Source organism: Myotis brandtii, unplaced genomic scaffold (genome assembly GCF_000412655.1).
Source record: "Myotis brandtii unplaced genomic scaffold, ASM41265v1 scaffold250, whole genome shotgun sequence".
NCBI lineage: Eukaryota > Metazoa > Chordata > Mammalia > Chiroptera > Vespertilionidae > Myotis > Myotis brandtii.
In genome coordinates this window covers 3,694,633-3,712,093 of record NW_005359478.1, presented here as the reverse complement: position 1 = coordinate 3,712,093, position 17,461 = coordinate 3,694,633, and the positions used below count along the sequence as shown (strand labels likewise).

The window sequence follows — 17,461 nt, the reverse complement described above, 5'->3', positions numbered from 1 at the left end:
TCATCCTCTGATTTTTATGGGGACCCCATTCAGAGAATTTCACTGAAGCACTAACTTCATAAACACCCCTGAGTGGAATTTCAAAGAATCCAAGATTCATTAACCAAGGAGAAAGGCCTTTCTAGATTTTAACATGTAAGTGAGGCATCCCCACTCCATTATCTTCTATCTTGTATGTTTGCTTCATAACATTGACCATAATTAAAATCATTGTTTATTTCATGTCTGCCCTTCGCCAAATTAAAGTGATTTAAATCTGTTTTGCTCCCCATGGTATCTCCAGTCCTCACACAATGCTTGGCATGTATTAGGCACCAAATGAGTACTTGTCGGCTTAGTGGATAAATAAACAGTTGAGCAAATAAATCATGTCCTTCTTATTCACTTGAAAAGTTTGGAAATTTTTCTTATATCCATCTTTGAAGGAGGGGTCATGATTATCACATTCCATCAAATTAAAGCAATTCATAATTATTTCCCAAAGAAATTAGAATTTACATATACATGTTCATACACTAAGTCACTTGGCCTCACCCCTCTTCCTGATTATTGGGCTAAACCTACAAGGGAAAAGTGACTTGAACATCTACACCAAGCTCCAGATCAGGGCCTGTATTAAGAGCACTCCTCTTTCCTTACCCAAGGGTCTAATATTCCACATTAGATTATTTGGGCTCTTTGATCCTTAAGCCATTTTTTCTGAAGTCAGGCCTTATGGCCCCAGAATCTGCCCACATTCCAGAGAAGGTTAAGTAGGGTGTCTTATTAATCTCTGTCTGGACCCTGTCCTCAGATTAGCAACCACTAAATGTAATCACTGTGATGAGGAATAAAGGGCCTGTCCCATACAAAGTTTAGCCAATGAATGGCTGCCTCTCTGAGACCAGCTGTCCATGACTTCACACCTCTTCCAGGCACAGCAAGTTGACTGAGAGAAGTAAGTACCTTGCTCTCACTACCAAGCCGCCAGCCATCACTCCAAAAGGTGTGCTGAGAAGTCCTTCTGAGCTAGAGAAAGTGCCAAAGGCTGATATTCTGGAGACAGACTCTCATTTCACATCAAGAAATGGTAGCTGGACCCAGAGCAACACTCAGAAAGGCCTAATGAATGGACTCAAATGCCCCCGGGTATTTCATTGTTTGGTGGGTCTGGTTCTCATAATTTAAATTTCAGTTTTAACAATACATATTGTCAGAGAACATCTGGTAGACACAGAGGGCTGTCTGCCACATTCCTTTTTCCTTCTTGACAAATATTCCTAGAGGGGCTGAGACACAGACAATCATCCATGACATCCTTTTGTTCTTATTGCAACAACCCAAATCCTTTCTATACACATGTTTAATCCGGTGGTGCAGGAAAATTGTAGCCTTCTTACTCTTGCTAACGTCCCAAGAGCAAGGCCTGGCTGCCTTCCCAAGGCACTGTTCTTCAAGAGTTCCTATCAGGAGACTGTTTAGCTGCATCTCTCGTGCATAGCTTGAACGTGTTACATGGTTTTAAATTGTCCTATTACTTCCTGATGTCAGTCACTGAAGACACTCAGACACTGAAAACAATTTTGGAGCTTCTTCCCACCTCTCCTCCTCCTTTAACTGTCTCCCTCAACTGTGGCCCACAGCTGGGGTGGATAGAATGGAATACACACAGCCATATTGTGCAAGTGATTGGACAAGAAGTGAGACACAGTGCCAAGCCACTGGTGACCCCTCCCAGTGAAGTGAGAACTGAGAGCAAGATCAAGAATCAACAAGAGAGAGTGAGTCACTCTGTCAGCTGCACTCTTGTCCCTGAATTTTATAAGGCACCTTTGCATTCCAGTACTAAGCCTCTCCTTTTTCTCAGCCAGATCAGTGTATTTCCTGAGTCATATGTCTTCCCCTTTCCTTAGTGCCCTAGCCCTACTTCTCTTGCCTGATACTACCTTATTTATTTGCAAATGTGTTTCCCTTTCTAGCAAATTCCTTGAAAGAGCTGTCTATATTCATTCTCTATAATTCTTAATCACTTATTGCTGCTCCAATTCAGCTTTTGTTCCCACATACTCTACCCAAACTGCATTGGTCAAGTCTCAGTTCTCCTCTCACTTAATTTATTAGAAAGATTTAATACAGTTGATCCCTCTGTCCTCCTTGATGTACTCTCTTCACTCAGCTTTCAGGACATCCTACCCTAGGTTGACTTCATTGGTTACCTCTTAGTGTTCTTTACTGTTTTTTCCTTTTCTTCCAAAACTCTCAATGTTTAAGTGCTCCAGGGCTCATCCTTTGTCCTCTGCACTATTTTCATTCATTCTTTTGTATTCTTATCCGAATCTGGACTCTGCCTACCATCTCCATGCTAATTTTCCATCTCTAGCCAGTTGTCTCTTCTGAACTTCAGACTCACATATTCAGTTGACTCAACATCTTCACTTGATGTCTTCTAAAAACTCACAAATGTTGAGTTTAAGCTATTCTAATTCCTGATCTCTCACCAGTGGTGATTCAGGCCAAAAACTTTACTGCCTTTGATTTCTCTCTTTATTACATCCCCACACACAAGCAAATCCAATTGGCTTTCATTTCAAATATATCTGGAATCCAAACACTTCTCTCTTCCTTCAGTGACACCACCCTGGTTGGAGCCACCATCACTTCTGCGCTGAATTGCTACAATGTTGTAATTTAGGGATCAGCAGGTTTTTTGCAAAGGGTCATGTAGTAAATATTTCTGCTTTGCAGGCCATGCAATCATTATGGCAATTACCTCTACTGTTGTAGTGCACGTGGGCACAGCTATGCTCTAATAAAAGTTTATTTACAAAAAAACAGCCAACTGGATTTGGACCATGAGCCATAGCTTACCAGCGCCTGTTCTAACTGATCTCCTTGTTTCCATTCTTGCCCTTCCCACCCCCCTCCCCCATTCTCTTTACTCAACATAGTGTCAGAGGAACTCTTTTAAGCAAGTCACATGTCATTTCTCTGATCAAAACTCTACAGTGTCTCCCCACCCCAATCAGGATAAAAGTAAAAGTCCTTTCCATAACCCACATGACCCTACATGATCTGGCCCCACCGATATCCCTAACCCACATATCTTACTCCACTCTTACCCTCCTTTACTCTGTGGCAGCTGCACTGATATCCTTGCTGTTTCTCAGATAGGCCAGGCACACTCAAGACAGGGTATTTGTACTGGCTATTCCCTCTTCCCCCAGATATCCATCTGGCCAATGGCTTCACCCTCTTCACTTCTTTGCTCAAATGTCACCTCTCCAATGAAGCTAATACCACTATTTGAAATCACAACCTTCCTCCATGACTCCCACCCCCTTACTTTACTGTACTTTCTCCTTTCCCCCCAAAACTTACCATTTTCTAACACAAAATAATTTAAAATTCTATATTTATTGCATCCCTATCTCTTCTAAAATACAAACTACACAAGGCCAGGGACCTTTGGGTTTTATTTCCTGGTATATCCTGAGGTCCTAGAGCAGTGCATGGCACATAGTAGGCATTCAAAAAATGGTTGGATGAATGACCCTGTGTAGCCTCCCAGAGGTATAGTCAGCCACTCCATTCTCTATATTACTTTAACTCTATGTGCAGGCCACTCTTTTTTTATTTTTATCCTGATTTATTATTATTTATGTATCTGTCTTTCCCATTACTGAGCCATGATCTTCTTGGACATTTGCTATATGTTTATTTTCAGAAATTAACACAGCCTGTCATACAGCAAAAGGTCAAGTTATACCAACTTAATGAACGTACAAAGGTGCTGTATATGCATAGTTCTCTGGCCCCAAATCACAAACTCTGCAAGTCAGTTATCATTTAAAAAGCCTCTTCTCAACCCTTACTCTAGATACATGTATACACACACTCTACTAATTGAGATAATTTAAAACTATTTTTCACATATTTACTTAATTAGCTTGCAGTGACCTCTGCAAAAACACTGGCCTCCAATGATTATAAGAGGTAGTTTTCTGGCATAGACACCAAAGCATCAAAGCGTCAGCCGGGACCAAGGAAAGCAATAACACAACTGGTTTTAATTACTCCTGACAGGCAGCTGAATGTATCTGCCACAGGTCTTCTCCCCAATGCATCACTCAAAACAGACCAGTCACAGGAAATGGTGGAGAGGAAAGGGGAAAAAACACACACAAAAAACAGGATAAGGCCAAAATGTGTCCATAATACAAAGCAGATCATCTTTCACATTGGATGACCTTTTTCATTTTGTTTTATATTTTTATGATGGTCCTGAATCTATAAAATTGCCGACCCCTTAAGACTTGGCATGCTTGTAAGCTGGTGCTTAGAAGTGGTGGCCCAGGTTCTCAGAAGAGGAGGTAGGTGAAGATTGTACCCATTCATGAATCACTGCATAAGCTAAGGGGTCCTCCAAAGTTCATCTAGAATTGCAAGCATGTTAGCAATTAATTCATCTCTGACGTACAGGTGAGCACCTTCTTCCTATATTCAACAGTCACAGAAGACTAACTTTATCTATAGCCTGGTTGGTTCTTTGGACTTGTTGCTTAGCAGGAAGCTGGTGAGAATTAGGAGTTGCTTTGTTATGACCTACTCACAATTACAATACATCTCTCTCATGAGCTACACCCTCTCACATGATGAAACTCTGGACTTTGGGTTGGCCATATCCTTAGGTTGACTCATACAAAAGAGAGAGATTTTCCTATGAGGCAGGATTTTACCTCAGAACCTAATTTTCTTGCTGCAATCTCCTCCTGAATGCCTGTCTGATCCCTGAGCTCAATGGCTTCTTGTTTCTGTGCATTTTCTGTTTGCCAGCTTGCATTGCTGGGTCACTGTTTGAACCATTCTTGCACACCTCCGTGCTCATCAGACTTCAGATGCCCTTGGTTTTTCCTGCTGCCTTGTTCGGATTCCTTTTTGATGCCTCCAGAAACTTAGACTGCCTACCGAGTCTTTTTGCTATCATAATATTGCCTTTTATATTTTCAACAAAAGTTTGAGTTACTGCAGTGTGAGGGCCTATGCCAGGGGTGGGCAAACTTTTTGACTCGAGGGCCACAATGGGTTCTTAAACTGGACCGGAGGGCCGGAACAAAAGCATGGATAGAGTGTTTGTGTGAACTAATATAAATTCAAAGTAAACATCATTACATAAAAGGGTATGGTCTTTTTTTTTTTTTAGTTTTATTCATTTCAAACGGGCCGGATCCGGCCCGCGGGCCGTAGTTTGCCCACGGCTGGCCTATGCTAAAGACTGAGACTCTATGCCCTGGCTGGTTTGACTCACTAGCGTGTCAGCCCACAGACCGAAGGTCGCGGGTTCGATTCCTGGTCAAGGCATGTACCTCGGTTGCAGGTTCCCAGCCCTGGTAGGGGCACATGCGAGAGGCAACCAATAGATGTGTCTCTCTCACCTTGATGTTTCTCTTTCTCTCCCTCTCCCTCCCTCCGTTCCCCTCTCTCTAGAAATCCATGGAAAAAATCCTCAGGTGAGATTTAAAAAAAAAAAAAAGACCGAGACTAACCATGAATGCTCCATTAAAGAGCTCAGAATTTAATAGAGGAAATAGCACATAAGTGGGTAATTACAGTGCCACATAAGTGCTGTGATATGTTAAGCAGAGGGTATTAGAGTAGCATGGTAGTAGGGGCACCTAACAGCACCTGCGGGGGAGGGGCTGGTGGTGAGGGAAGTTGCCCTTTTGTCAGCAACATCTAAACAGTCTGTGCCAGACCAAAAAAAAAAAAACAAAAAAAAAAAAACCATCCTATTCTAAGGAAGTAATACCTGTAAATGCCCTGAGCCATAAATGGTAGCTCCTTCAGGGAACTACAAGTTGTTAAGTATAACTGCAGCGGGTGTGAAAAAGCCAAGGATGGACAAGGAAGTCAGGGCTTTATTGTCCTTCTAAGGAGTGAGAATTCACCCTAGGGGTGATGGGGAGTCACTGAAAGTTTATATGCCACACGGTCATATCTGTATTTCAGAAGGACTGGCATCGATGTGGAGAATGGATTTTACCATCTAGCTATTGCCCTGAACCTGGCCCACATTCTCGCCTGCCTTACCTTACCTTTCTGTGGCTCTGAAAAGCCCAGCTCCATGTCCCTTACCCCATCAGTACCTTCAAACAAAACTAATGATCATAATCAGTTTAAGGCCTTATAAGAAATACAAATTATTTGAGCCCACTTCACAGAACTTAGACTGTCATGGGGACAGAGCCTGTGAATCTCTATTTTATAAAAGTTTCCCAAATGATTCTGGGGCAGTTGGACTATGGTCAAAATTTGTAACTAATGTAGACTGTCACTTACACCACAACACAGATGTGTTGATAACATCAGCAGAGTTTGACTCACTGAATTAGATTGAAGATAGCTAGAGAAGGTCTCACTCTAAGTGTCTTCCTTCTACAGTATCTCTGGCTCTACTTCCAGGACCAGAAAAATCAGTCCCTCACTTGAACCCTCAAGAACCTTGTCTTGTTTTATGGATAACATGTCCAAACCCTAACATGACCTAGTAGGCAGCATGATCAGCTCCAATGGCCTCTCAAGTCACTCCTTCTTTTATTTTGCTATTAACAGTATAAAGGGCAAATGTTGATACAATTTACTCTCCAATGTCTAATTTCTCAATTAAATTGGGGTGGATATAGAGTTGGGAAATTGTGTAGAGCAATAAAAATATGGAACATTTCTAAGGAGAATGGAAAGTGGTGACTTAGGCAGAGAAGATGGACTGCTGCTAAAGCTCAAAGACTCAACCGAGTTAAAGGTCAGACATCCAAAGGACAATTATGTTATTTCCTCCATAAGCTCAGGAGCCCAGGAGCAGAGGAAATTGATAATTGTGTCAATCAGTATCTGAGTGTTGACAAAGCAGAAAGCCAAGAGGTAAGAGAATTAAGAGTGCTATTGTAAAAGAAAAAGAAAATTCCTGTGTGGGCCTAAAAAGAAGATTCGGCTAATTTGCTCCAAGACATGGAGGATTAAAACTGGAGTGCCCTTATTTGCCATACTCAGTCCATTTGGTAATGTTCACCATTTGATTTAGTTCTGCTCTCTGATTCGTTCACTAAGGGCTCTACCTCACACTTGTTTAAGTTACCTTAGACTGTGGAGTGACATACACTAAATGCCAGGGACAGAGTAAATGACACAGTTTTCTAGGGCAAAAATGAAACTACCAAGGTAGTAAGTGTCTTATAATGCTTGTTTTCCTCCTAAGTTAGAGCTATGCCTTGCAGATACGATTTTTATGGTGATAGCATATCATGCAATAGGCCTTCTTTACTTAAATTGATTCTTTGCATTTCATAGAAGACTCATTACACATCAAAATACAAACATATACATATAGCAAACATATATATGGATTAAAATACAAGTGTGAGCTTCCGAATGAAGATAGTGGAGTGTTTTAAAGACAATAGCAGTTAAAATTAAATTACATTTTTTTGTGAAAGATTTTTTATTATTCTTAACCAATACTTTAAATTAATCCAGTTGGTTCACTTTTCAGGTTTATCATTTCCCTTTTCTTTCTAATGTGTGTTCCTATCAACCAAGGAAACAGGAGCAGCTGCTAGGAAGCAAGCAGCCAATGGCTAAAATTAGATTATCAGTGACATTTACTTATATGTTCACAGCTGAAATTTCAAGGGTACAACATTTTCTCCTGAAAAGAGAGACTCCCCCATCACTGAAACACAGCCTTCTGTTATCAAGTTACAGCCATACAACATCAATGGGTAGTGAACTGACCCAAAATAAAAAGTGAAACCATATACGTTTTCTGTCAAGAGAAAGACTAAAGACAAAATTAAGTAATGGGCTTGTTTTCACAAGATTATTTTGACTGCCCTTCTTAATTAGGGGAAGATTTTTGTCTAAGTAGTAGTCCCAAAGAGGAAGTATAACATACCTAGCACGAGGGCAGAGAGAGGAGGTCTAGACCTTACTCTGTCCTCTATAATGCAAATCCTCAGGGACCTGGGCAGTGTAGAATTGTGAACATTGCTCCCTTTCTGGTTTCTGTGTACACTTATACAGTTTAGGTATATACTATCATTTTTTTTCTTATATTTTGCTCCATTCATCTTTTGGAAAAATCCAAAGTGTTTGCATGTACTGCTATAATTAGTGGAAATTGTACACACGACATCACCAGTCATTTCCAGACATGTATTGCCCCCCTTCTCTCCATTCCTTCATGAATTACAAGGTGCCCCTCCGAGGGGAGCACCTCTGTCCCAAAGCAGCACTGTGCAGTCCAGCCCCTCCTTCCCACCGCTGGTCAGGAGCGCCCGTCGCTGTGCAGTGCGAGCATCCACACTGGGACGCACTGCTCTGGAAAGCCGTCCTGCTTCTCCTGGCCCAGCACCTCCAGCCCACTCTTCCTAATGAGGCTGTGGAGGATGCCCATGTCCCGAGTCACACTGCTGTCAGAGAGGTCTAAGGTGCAGCCCTCCCGAGCCACGTTGTCCTTCAGTATGATGACGCCATGTTTTTTCAGGCCCTCTCGACACCGGGAAAGAAATGCAAGAAGGTCCTTATCAGTCAGGTACCCTACAGATGACCAAGTAGATGGGCAAACAGAAGGAATGGTGGGTGGGAAAGAAGGTGAGTAGGAAAGAACCAGGAGACCATTTGTTCACTCAGTCATGAGGTGTTTTTTTTTAATAGCCTGGATTGTTTTCATTGCAGGAGGCTTTAAAAATTTAGATAAGAGGACAGTTACCCTCTTTGAAGGGGTTCATGCCCCATCTGTAAAATAGATGTTATACTACCTGGTCTATGTACCTCATGGGCATGAGATAAACTATTGCCCATGCCATGGGTCCCCTCCACATCCCCCTACAACCCAACTCTATCACTCATCTGTGCCTCCAACATACACATACACCAAAAATCAAATTCACTGTTGTCTCATTTCCTGGGGATTTAAATCTGAGTACAGTTTTCCCGTAAATGGGAATAAACTTTTTTTGGCCCCAATTTTTAAAGTTTTTCAAGTATTTAGGTGTCTAATGGGATTTAGATTGGTCCAAAGGCACTCCATCCCTAAGGATGGAAATTGTCAGGCTTATCCAGAGGATGTCAGGGGAGAAATCAAAATGACCAGAGCTTTTTAAGAGTCCCCATGATACCTCATGCTAGCTAACTGTTCTAGGCACAACTACAGGTAGATCTCCCTTTGTATCCTTGTTCCCTCTGTGCAAATCCTCAAATAAGCCCAGTGTTGTCTTCTCTTTGTGGGGAGGAGAGAAGGGCAGGTGTGAGCCATGCAGGACTAACCAGAGACCCACTGAATCCAGATGACATCGTATCTCCCCAGCAGGGGTGTGAATTCCTGTAGGCTGCAGCAGTGGTAGCTTTCGACCTTGTCTCCTTTGACCTGCAGGTAGTTCTGGGCTTCGAGGAGGAATGACTCCATCATGTCCACCAGCTCCACGCTGTTGAAAACTGGTAATAAGACATGCTTGCTGACCCTTCCTATCCCAGAACCGCAGTCCAAGGCACAGTCAGTCCCAGCTCTCCCAGGCCCCTACACAAAAGGACAGACACCCATTCTGAGCCTTGGACACTCCAATTACCTCTTCAAATCCACTTTATTTAGATCAATTTCATGTAAAAAGATGCACTATTTTAAGAATATCTTTCGGTGAGTTTGGACAAATGTGTATAGGCACATACTTACTACCACAATCAGATTATAGAACATTCAACTATCTTTTCCAAAAAATACACAAACATTTCTAGTTTTTGCTTTCTTTATTTTCCCCAAATATAGGTCTTTAAAATAATTTTAAAATAAGATTATAGGAAATCATGTCTTAGATTTGAAAACTTGGTAATAACTTGGTAATTTTCTCTTAAGAAATAGGTCATAGAAAGCCCTATGAAAATAGAACTTTGTTAACTGTAATTTTTGGACAAACCCACTGCTAAATGAACCTACACTATAGCTTATTACTTTACTTTAAAAAGCAAAGCAGTGAGCCCTAGATGGTTTGGTTCAGTGGATAGAGTATTGATCTGCTGACCAAAGGGTCAAGGGCACGTACCTTGGTTGCAGGCTCCTCCCCTGCCTGGGCCCAGGTCGGGGCTCGTTCAGGAGGCAACCAATCGATGTGTTTCTCTCACATCTATGTTTCTCTCTACCTTGCCCTCTCTCTTCCACTCTCCCTAAAAATCAATGGAAAAAATATCCTTGGGTAAGGATTAACAAAACAAACCAAAAAAAGCAAAGCAGTGAGAGCAGTAAGTACTTTTAAATTTTATTCATTGAAAACATTTCAACTCATATTGGTATAATTGAAATTTTAGTTTTTTCAGAACTGATTTTGGTGCCTCTGAATTATCTGCTCTTCTGGTATGGATGGTAATTTTTAGAACCTGAGCTGAGGGAATGCTAGGATTTTACTTTAAACCCTGCCCCAATGCTGTACAGCGCATTCAGGTGGATAAAATGTTGTTGCAGCAAAGTCTCCTGTGTCTTTTTATGCTAAAAATTGTTTTCTGCTTTTGTACCAGAAACTACATGATTCATTGGGCACAAACCCCCTAAATTTTTTTAAGTATGTCTGTGCATTAAATTAATGAGGGTGAGGGAAGGATAGATAGATGGTGAAAGTAGGGGAAATCAACTAATGTAAAGTTTCTCAAATTTGCTTTTATAAAGTAATATATATAAATATGTACATATGCATGGCCAGCTGAATCTTTGAGATGTCTATACATGTCTATTAATTTATCAAAGATTCTCATTTATTGGGTCATAATTGGGATGGGTGTTGAGTAGGTTTTATGCTAGAAATGACAGTAACAAGATACTTGAAATTGCCAATGAAGATCTTCAGAAGAAAACCTACTCTTGATCTCAGGAACTAAGGGTTTAAAAACAAACAAACAAAAAAAAAACCCTCACACATTTGGCTAAGGATCAGAAGGTGAATTTTGAGCAGAAGAAAAGATCAGAAATGTGCTTTTCAGTCCACCCAGAAGGCTTCCTCATAGCAAGAAAGATACAAGGGGGGAAAATGAAGCAATTGAGCTTCTTTCCAAATGGAATGATAATGTCCATGATTTATTTAGTACTTGTATGTAGTAAGCTCTTTGTATCTATGATAACTAGAATAATCAAAACAGTTACACAAGATAATGATAATTCCCCAGTTTGGCAGTGAGGAAACTTTAATTTCTAATGCCACACAATTAATAGCAGAATTTAAATCTGAACAGGGAACTGTGTGACTCCAAAGCCAGTTCATCTTTAGGGTTGTCACCTCAAGTACCAACTCTGGTTTCCTAAGTAGTGTCTGTCTAATGCTGTGCTGAAAGGAATTCTAAGGCTTCATTCACACTCAGCAGGAAAGAGGTCTGTGATTGATTAGTGATGTCTGCCTTGAGTATGGGAATTGGATGTGATAATCCATGGGACATTTCTTTGCCATTCCTACTTATGCTATGCCACTTCCCTCATTCAAATCTTATAACTTAAACTAAACTAATTCAGAAAAAAAAGGCATAGGCTAAAGGCTTATGTTGGAATGGCTGTACAGAAGCATCTTGTAAGTAAATTCATAGCATAAACAAGATGGGGGCAGAACTGGGAAATTAGTTTAAGCTACTGAAAATGACTAGTAGAAATGTGTGTGCTCAATTGGAGATTATCATTACAATTTTTTTTTTATCATCACTTGCCCTACAGCCTCTATGATCATGTTGCTCACATTATTGTAGCAAGTGGTTTTAGAAGTAGAACCACGGAATGATAAAGCAGAGAGGCCTCAGAGAAATATGCCAGAGGATTGATTTCAACAAGATTCTAACAGCTGATCTCCTTTTTCTCAGTGAATAAATCAGTCTGAGGCTTCCCTGGTTACAGTGAGGAAGGGCCTCACACACTCAGCCTTCCTGCCATTCTCCTGATAGGCCTTCAAAGGGTCACAGCACAACCCTGGAGTTTTTAAACCACTCATGTCTAATTCTCCTACTTCTTCAGGCAACAAAACAGACCCAGAGAAGAGAAGTGCTTGAAATATAACTACTTGGAAAATTCTCCTACTCTGATTTTTATTTTACACCAATTTAGATGTGTGATATTTGACTAGTTATTCTTCAAATGATAGTTATTTACAAATAGAAAAAGGTGCCTTTCACTCCAATCCTGTGTACCTCTAGCCTCTCACTGCTATCGCCTAGTTCTCTTTACTCCCTTCCACTCCATGTGGTTGGCACTGCCTCCCATATGCTGCCACCACATTTCTTTCTCTGTCAGCCTCATGCGGCTCCTTTGAGAAGGGATATTTACTAGTAAAGACTGGTCTCAGGTACGGCATCACCGCTTCTTGGACACCATGAGTGTCTGAAGCTGTGCTTGTATTGAGATCTGATGCCCTGGCTATCCTTATACATATGGATTCTTATAAAGTAGTAAAATACTCAGGAATTTCATTTTAGTTTTGGTTATGCCCATATACTTTGTTTTGAAGAACATTATTTCAAGTTCATCCAGTGGAGTTTAAAACTAAAATGGCAGTTATAAAGGTCACTGTAAAAAACCATGAAGTATATGTATCAAAATAGATCCAGAGTTTTTAGTCATGCAATCTCTGAGAAATGTTAAAAGAGAAATACCATCAAATACTGATAATTTTTTTACAAATTATCACCACCATCACCACCCCAGAAAGCTAAAACTGAAGAAAGCGTCAGCTATGCAATGGACATCATCTTGATGTCATTTATTTGCTAAAGTAAACACATTTATAACAAGTTTAAACACCTTTTCCCTCCGTCCCATGTCACTAAGTGTTGAAAGGAAAGCCAAACTTTGAATTAGTCAATCTGCCTTTTCCCAGTTGACACAAGAGTAAATCATGTCAGATCCTCATATTCCCTCCTCCTTTATTTCTTGACCTGGATACTCATTTCGCAGATTATTAAGGTCAAAGTACCAAAATAGCATTCTTTATAAAAAGACCATGTTTGTACTTAAGAGACCACAGCTTCACAATGAGCCTTGTCTGCTAAGAAGGACTCCTCATATTTGTTTGAAAAGAGCAGCTCACTCTTTCCAACATAAATATGCAAGCACCAGGCCGTTTCCTTTCCCAAGTCCGTGGGCGTGTGGATGGGCTCTGTCAGACCAGCATCCCTGTGGTCAGCTTGGCATTCCACACGGAGTGACAAGACAGCTGGATTACTAACTAAGCCTCTGAAATGCACTGGGATCAAAGTCAGCCTCACCACCAGGCAAGCAGGAGGCACTGCTCTGGGCCAGACCGGAGGAGAGTTGAGGTCTGTGGTCCATAAAAAAAAAAATTTTAAGTAAGGATTTTTTTTTTTTTTTTGCTTCATGAGACAAATGGAAAAAATATGTCATGGTTAAGCGCAGGAAGTTTGGTGTCAGACAGACCTCTGGTCTTAAGTTCCAGCTCTGTCTTTTTACCAGCTGTATAACCTTGACAACTTCTCCAAGCCTCAGTTTCCTTAACTGTAAAAACAAGGATAATAACAGTTACTTGCCCCCTAGAATTGTTGTAAAGAGTAAATAAGAGGTACCCCTAATGGGCTTGGCAGAGTGACTGCCAATCTCAGAAAAAGCACTCAGAGAAATCAGTCAGTGACACTGATCTAGAAATACTCCAGGTTAACCTGACCTATAAACAGCCTTGGCCAGCATCCCCAGCTCTGTAGTCCTTATGGCTGCAGCTGATGTCCAGACACTTTGGCCCCAATGGGCGTTCCATCCGGATCCTATTTCTCTACTCAGACCGTTGGTGCTCCAGGGAGGTTGGCTGGGAAGGGAACCTCACCTCAACACTACAGATAGTCCTAATATTATGCTTCTAAATAGGCTGACAACCTAAACCCAAATATTTGTAATATTTGCACTGTTTCTTTTATCAGAATAAAATTAGTTCCAAATTTCAAGCAAACTATTTCAGAATGCATTGGAACAAAACCTGACTGTCAGTTAGGACTTTATATTGTCAGCAGGACCTACAGCAGCTTCACTGTTCAAACAACTAAATGAAACTCCCTAAAATATAATGAATGTGTTTTATGAAAGCATGTTATTAGTAGTAGTAGCAATAAATTAGATTGTGGGGTAATAATTATGTGCACTAAAGCAAGCACTTGACACATAGGATCTCATTTGATCATCACGTGTCCATTGAGGCAGGTTCCATGGTTATGCCATAGTCAGAGCTTTCAGTCAGAAAACTGAAGCTTAGAGCATTTAAATGAAAAGCCCAAGGTTGCTTACACAGCAAGTGAAAACAAAACCACAATGACTCTAGAGCCCAAGATTTTGGCCCCTATTCTATACTGTCTCCATATAATATGGAAGTAAGGAAGTAGACTTTCACCCAATACAGGACTACAAAGGGATCACATTCTTTCAAGGCAGTGTCTGAACTACGTATAAAATAATATAAAGAGATTCTACTGCACTTATCATTTTAAAACCAAATGTAAGTATACATTCTCTTACCACATCAAATTTTTATTAGAGGGGATCAGTAAATCACCCCAAGATCCCAGATGGTATGATCTCTCATCAATCATTTGGCTGTCAACTGATTTATCTATGAGACTTTAAAAAAGATGTCTTCTTGCCCTAGCCAGTTTGGCTGAGTGAATATAACGTCATCCTGCAGACCAAAGGGTCCTGATTTCTATTCCAGTCAAGAGCAGCAGGTACCTTGGTTGCAGGCTCCTAGTCGGGGTGTGAGCAGCAGATAACCAATCGATGTGTTTCTCTCACATCGATATTTCTGTCTGTCTTTACCTCTCTCTTCCACTCTCACTAAAAATCAATGGAAAAATATCCTCAGGTGAGGATTAAAAATAAATAAAAATAAATAAAAGAGATATCTTCTTAACCTCCAAATTGTAATATTAGCTCTGCTAGTTCACCTTCCCTTGAAGCATGAGCGATTAGACGGTGCTTAGGAGGGTGAAATGTCAAGTGGAATAAACAAACGATTTGATGTCACCCATCCTTTCTGAGCATCTCAAAGCAGGCTTTCAGGCTTAACACTTGGCTGCACCATACAGCTTTAATATGGCTTAAATCACAGCACAGAAGCATGTGAGCTCAATGTTTGTAAGAACTTTGCCTTCTCATGAAGCTGTAGTTGGATAACTCACCCCAATAAATTTTCTAAGAAATTCCCGAGAGGCTTGGATATCTGGGTTGGACAGTTCAATGAAATTTCCCATCATCCCCTCTTCTGTAGCTGGTACCTCTTGGTAGAAAAGTTTAGCTCTGGCATAGAACTGCATCTCACCATTGATGACTTGACTTGTTAAAGCATACAATTTCACTGCAAATGAAATGTTAATATTTATTAATATTTATATCACAGAATAAATTCTATCTTATCACACATTGATTTCCTCTTAGAAGCCTGCAAATTTGTGCTCTGGAGGAACAGGCATTGGTTTGAACGTAGAAGACCTGGGTCTGCGTTTGGTTCAATGTCTTACTTGCTTTTAACCTTGGGGAAACTTCTTAACCCCTCTGAACTTCTGTTATCTATGTGTAAATCATAATCATGTGGCATTTTCATAATTCAATACCCTATGGTTTAATAAAACTATAGCTTATTACTATACTAAAAAGTTTAATAGTGTTTCCTACAGTGCAATATAAGTGTCACAAGTTTTACAGTGAGTTTTATCTTTGAGCTCTAAATGTTTTATGAGAATCTAAGGGGTAGCTATTTTTTTCATCTCTTTTTCAAGCAATAACACCCAAATACCTCTTCATACCAACATAACATAAAATAATAAGAAAACATAATATTTATTGAGCAACTATTCTATACCAGGTAGTGGGCTAGAAACATTATACTATGATATACTATGTCATTTCATTATTTCAGAAACCATATGAGATATTATCTTAAGATATTATTTTTAGAAAAACATGTGTTACAACTTCTTAAGGGTAAATGACTATGCATTTAAATGTGTTTTGTAGCCAAAACCGGTTTGGCTCAGTGGATAGAGCATCAGCCTGCAGACTGAAAGGTCCCAGGTTCGATTCCGGTCAAGGGCATGTACCTTGGTTGCGGGCACATCCCCAGTAGGAGATGTGCAGGAGGCAGCTGATCGATGTTTCTCTCTCATCGATGTTTCTAACTCTCTATCTCTCTCCCTTCCTCTCTGTAAAAAATCAATAAAATATATTTAAAAAATAAATAAATAAAAAATAAATAAATAAAAATAAATGTGTTTTGTAAACCTAAATGCATCTTTATAGATATAAAATATTTTCATTAGAGCACATTCAGGAGGAAATTATAGAAATTGGATGAAAGGGAGGAACTTCTGGCTCAAGACTGTAGGCTGAATACATGCATTTGTCTTTCCTCCTTCCCAATACTTCCCAAGAATTATTTTAATAAATTCCATCCATAACAATGAAGAAAATAAAATGGACTCATTATTTCAACAAATTTCTGGAAGATAAAGAGCACATGGAACAAAGTTTAAAAAGTTACAGCTCAGGATAGTTGCAAAAGGAAGTAAGAGTGGATAAAAAAAATATCTATAGACCAACCAGTGAGGGGACAAATGCACCTTCCCCAAAACAACAGGCATTACAGCTATAATCCTGGGGGTTGGGAGTGGGGATAGGTGTCTTCTCTAAAAAAAAAATTAAATGAATTTCCTAAAGATAACTAAACCAGTTAGTGTTGAGATCCTGAAACATCACTCATTTGGGCATATAGAGGACTCCAAGTACCTCACCTGCTCACACTCATCAAAGTCTGGTAAGATTTACCTGGCCATGTAGAGCTTCTTATCATCTTTTCTATTCAGAGGAGAAGTATATAACAGAGGAAACAGTCCCCATTTCCTAGAATCACTGACCCTGTCCTTTATTCTTAACTATGGGTAGACAATGATTTCCAAACACATGCGGGTAAAATGGCATCCTGAAAGACAAAGGTAGAACTAAGCCCAAAGGAAATGGAAATAATTCCAGAAACAGATGAGTCTATAAACCAAAACTAAACAAAAAACTCATATATCCTTAGAGAGCTATGAGAACTGGTGTATCCATGAATCAATGATAACATGCCAAGAAAATGATAATTCAAAAAATAACAAAGACTTCTTAGAAATGAAAGTTTTAATTACCAATATAAAATTGAGTAAATTTATCAGGACATAAATACAAAGATAGATATGGAAAACAGAAATAAAAAGATTAGCCTGGCCGCTGTGTCTCAATGGTTGAGCATCAACCCATAAACCAAGAGGTCACTGGTTTGATTCCCTGCTCAGGGTACATGCCCAGCTTGCGGGCTCAATCCCCAGTAGGGGGCATGCAGGAGGCAGCCAATAGATGTTTCTACCTCTCTATCTTTTTCCCTTTCTCTTTCTCTAAAATCTCTCTCTCTCTCTCTCTCTCTCTCTCTCTATATATATA

General features: G+C 40.1%; 1 protein-coding gene and 1 long non-coding RNA gene across 2 annotated transcripts in view; one reads left to right on the top strand and one right to left on the bottom strand.

Annotated features, from left to right (window-relative positions):
* LOC106726330 overlaps positions 1-17,461 on the top strand; it is a 194,482-nt gene that overhangs the window by 159,559 nt on the left and 17,462 nt on the right. The gene's annotated exons all lie outside the window — the stretch shown is intronic.
* Positions 8,272-17,461, bottom strand: part of METTL11B (methyltransferase like 11B) — a 19,450-nt gene continuing 10,260 nt past the window's right edge. The window contains exons 2-4 of the mRNA XM_005867637.2: positions 15,169-15,344; positions 9,301-9,550; positions 8,272-8,571 (exon numbers count right to left, since the gene is read on the bottom strand). Coding sequence (XP_005867699.1) covers positions 8,300-8,571; positions 9,301-9,550; positions 15,169-15,344 — 698 coding nt within the window. The 3' untranslated portion in view covers positions 8,272-8,299. The remainder of the gene's footprint in view (positions 8,572-9,300; positions 9,551-15,168; positions 15,345-17,461) is intronic.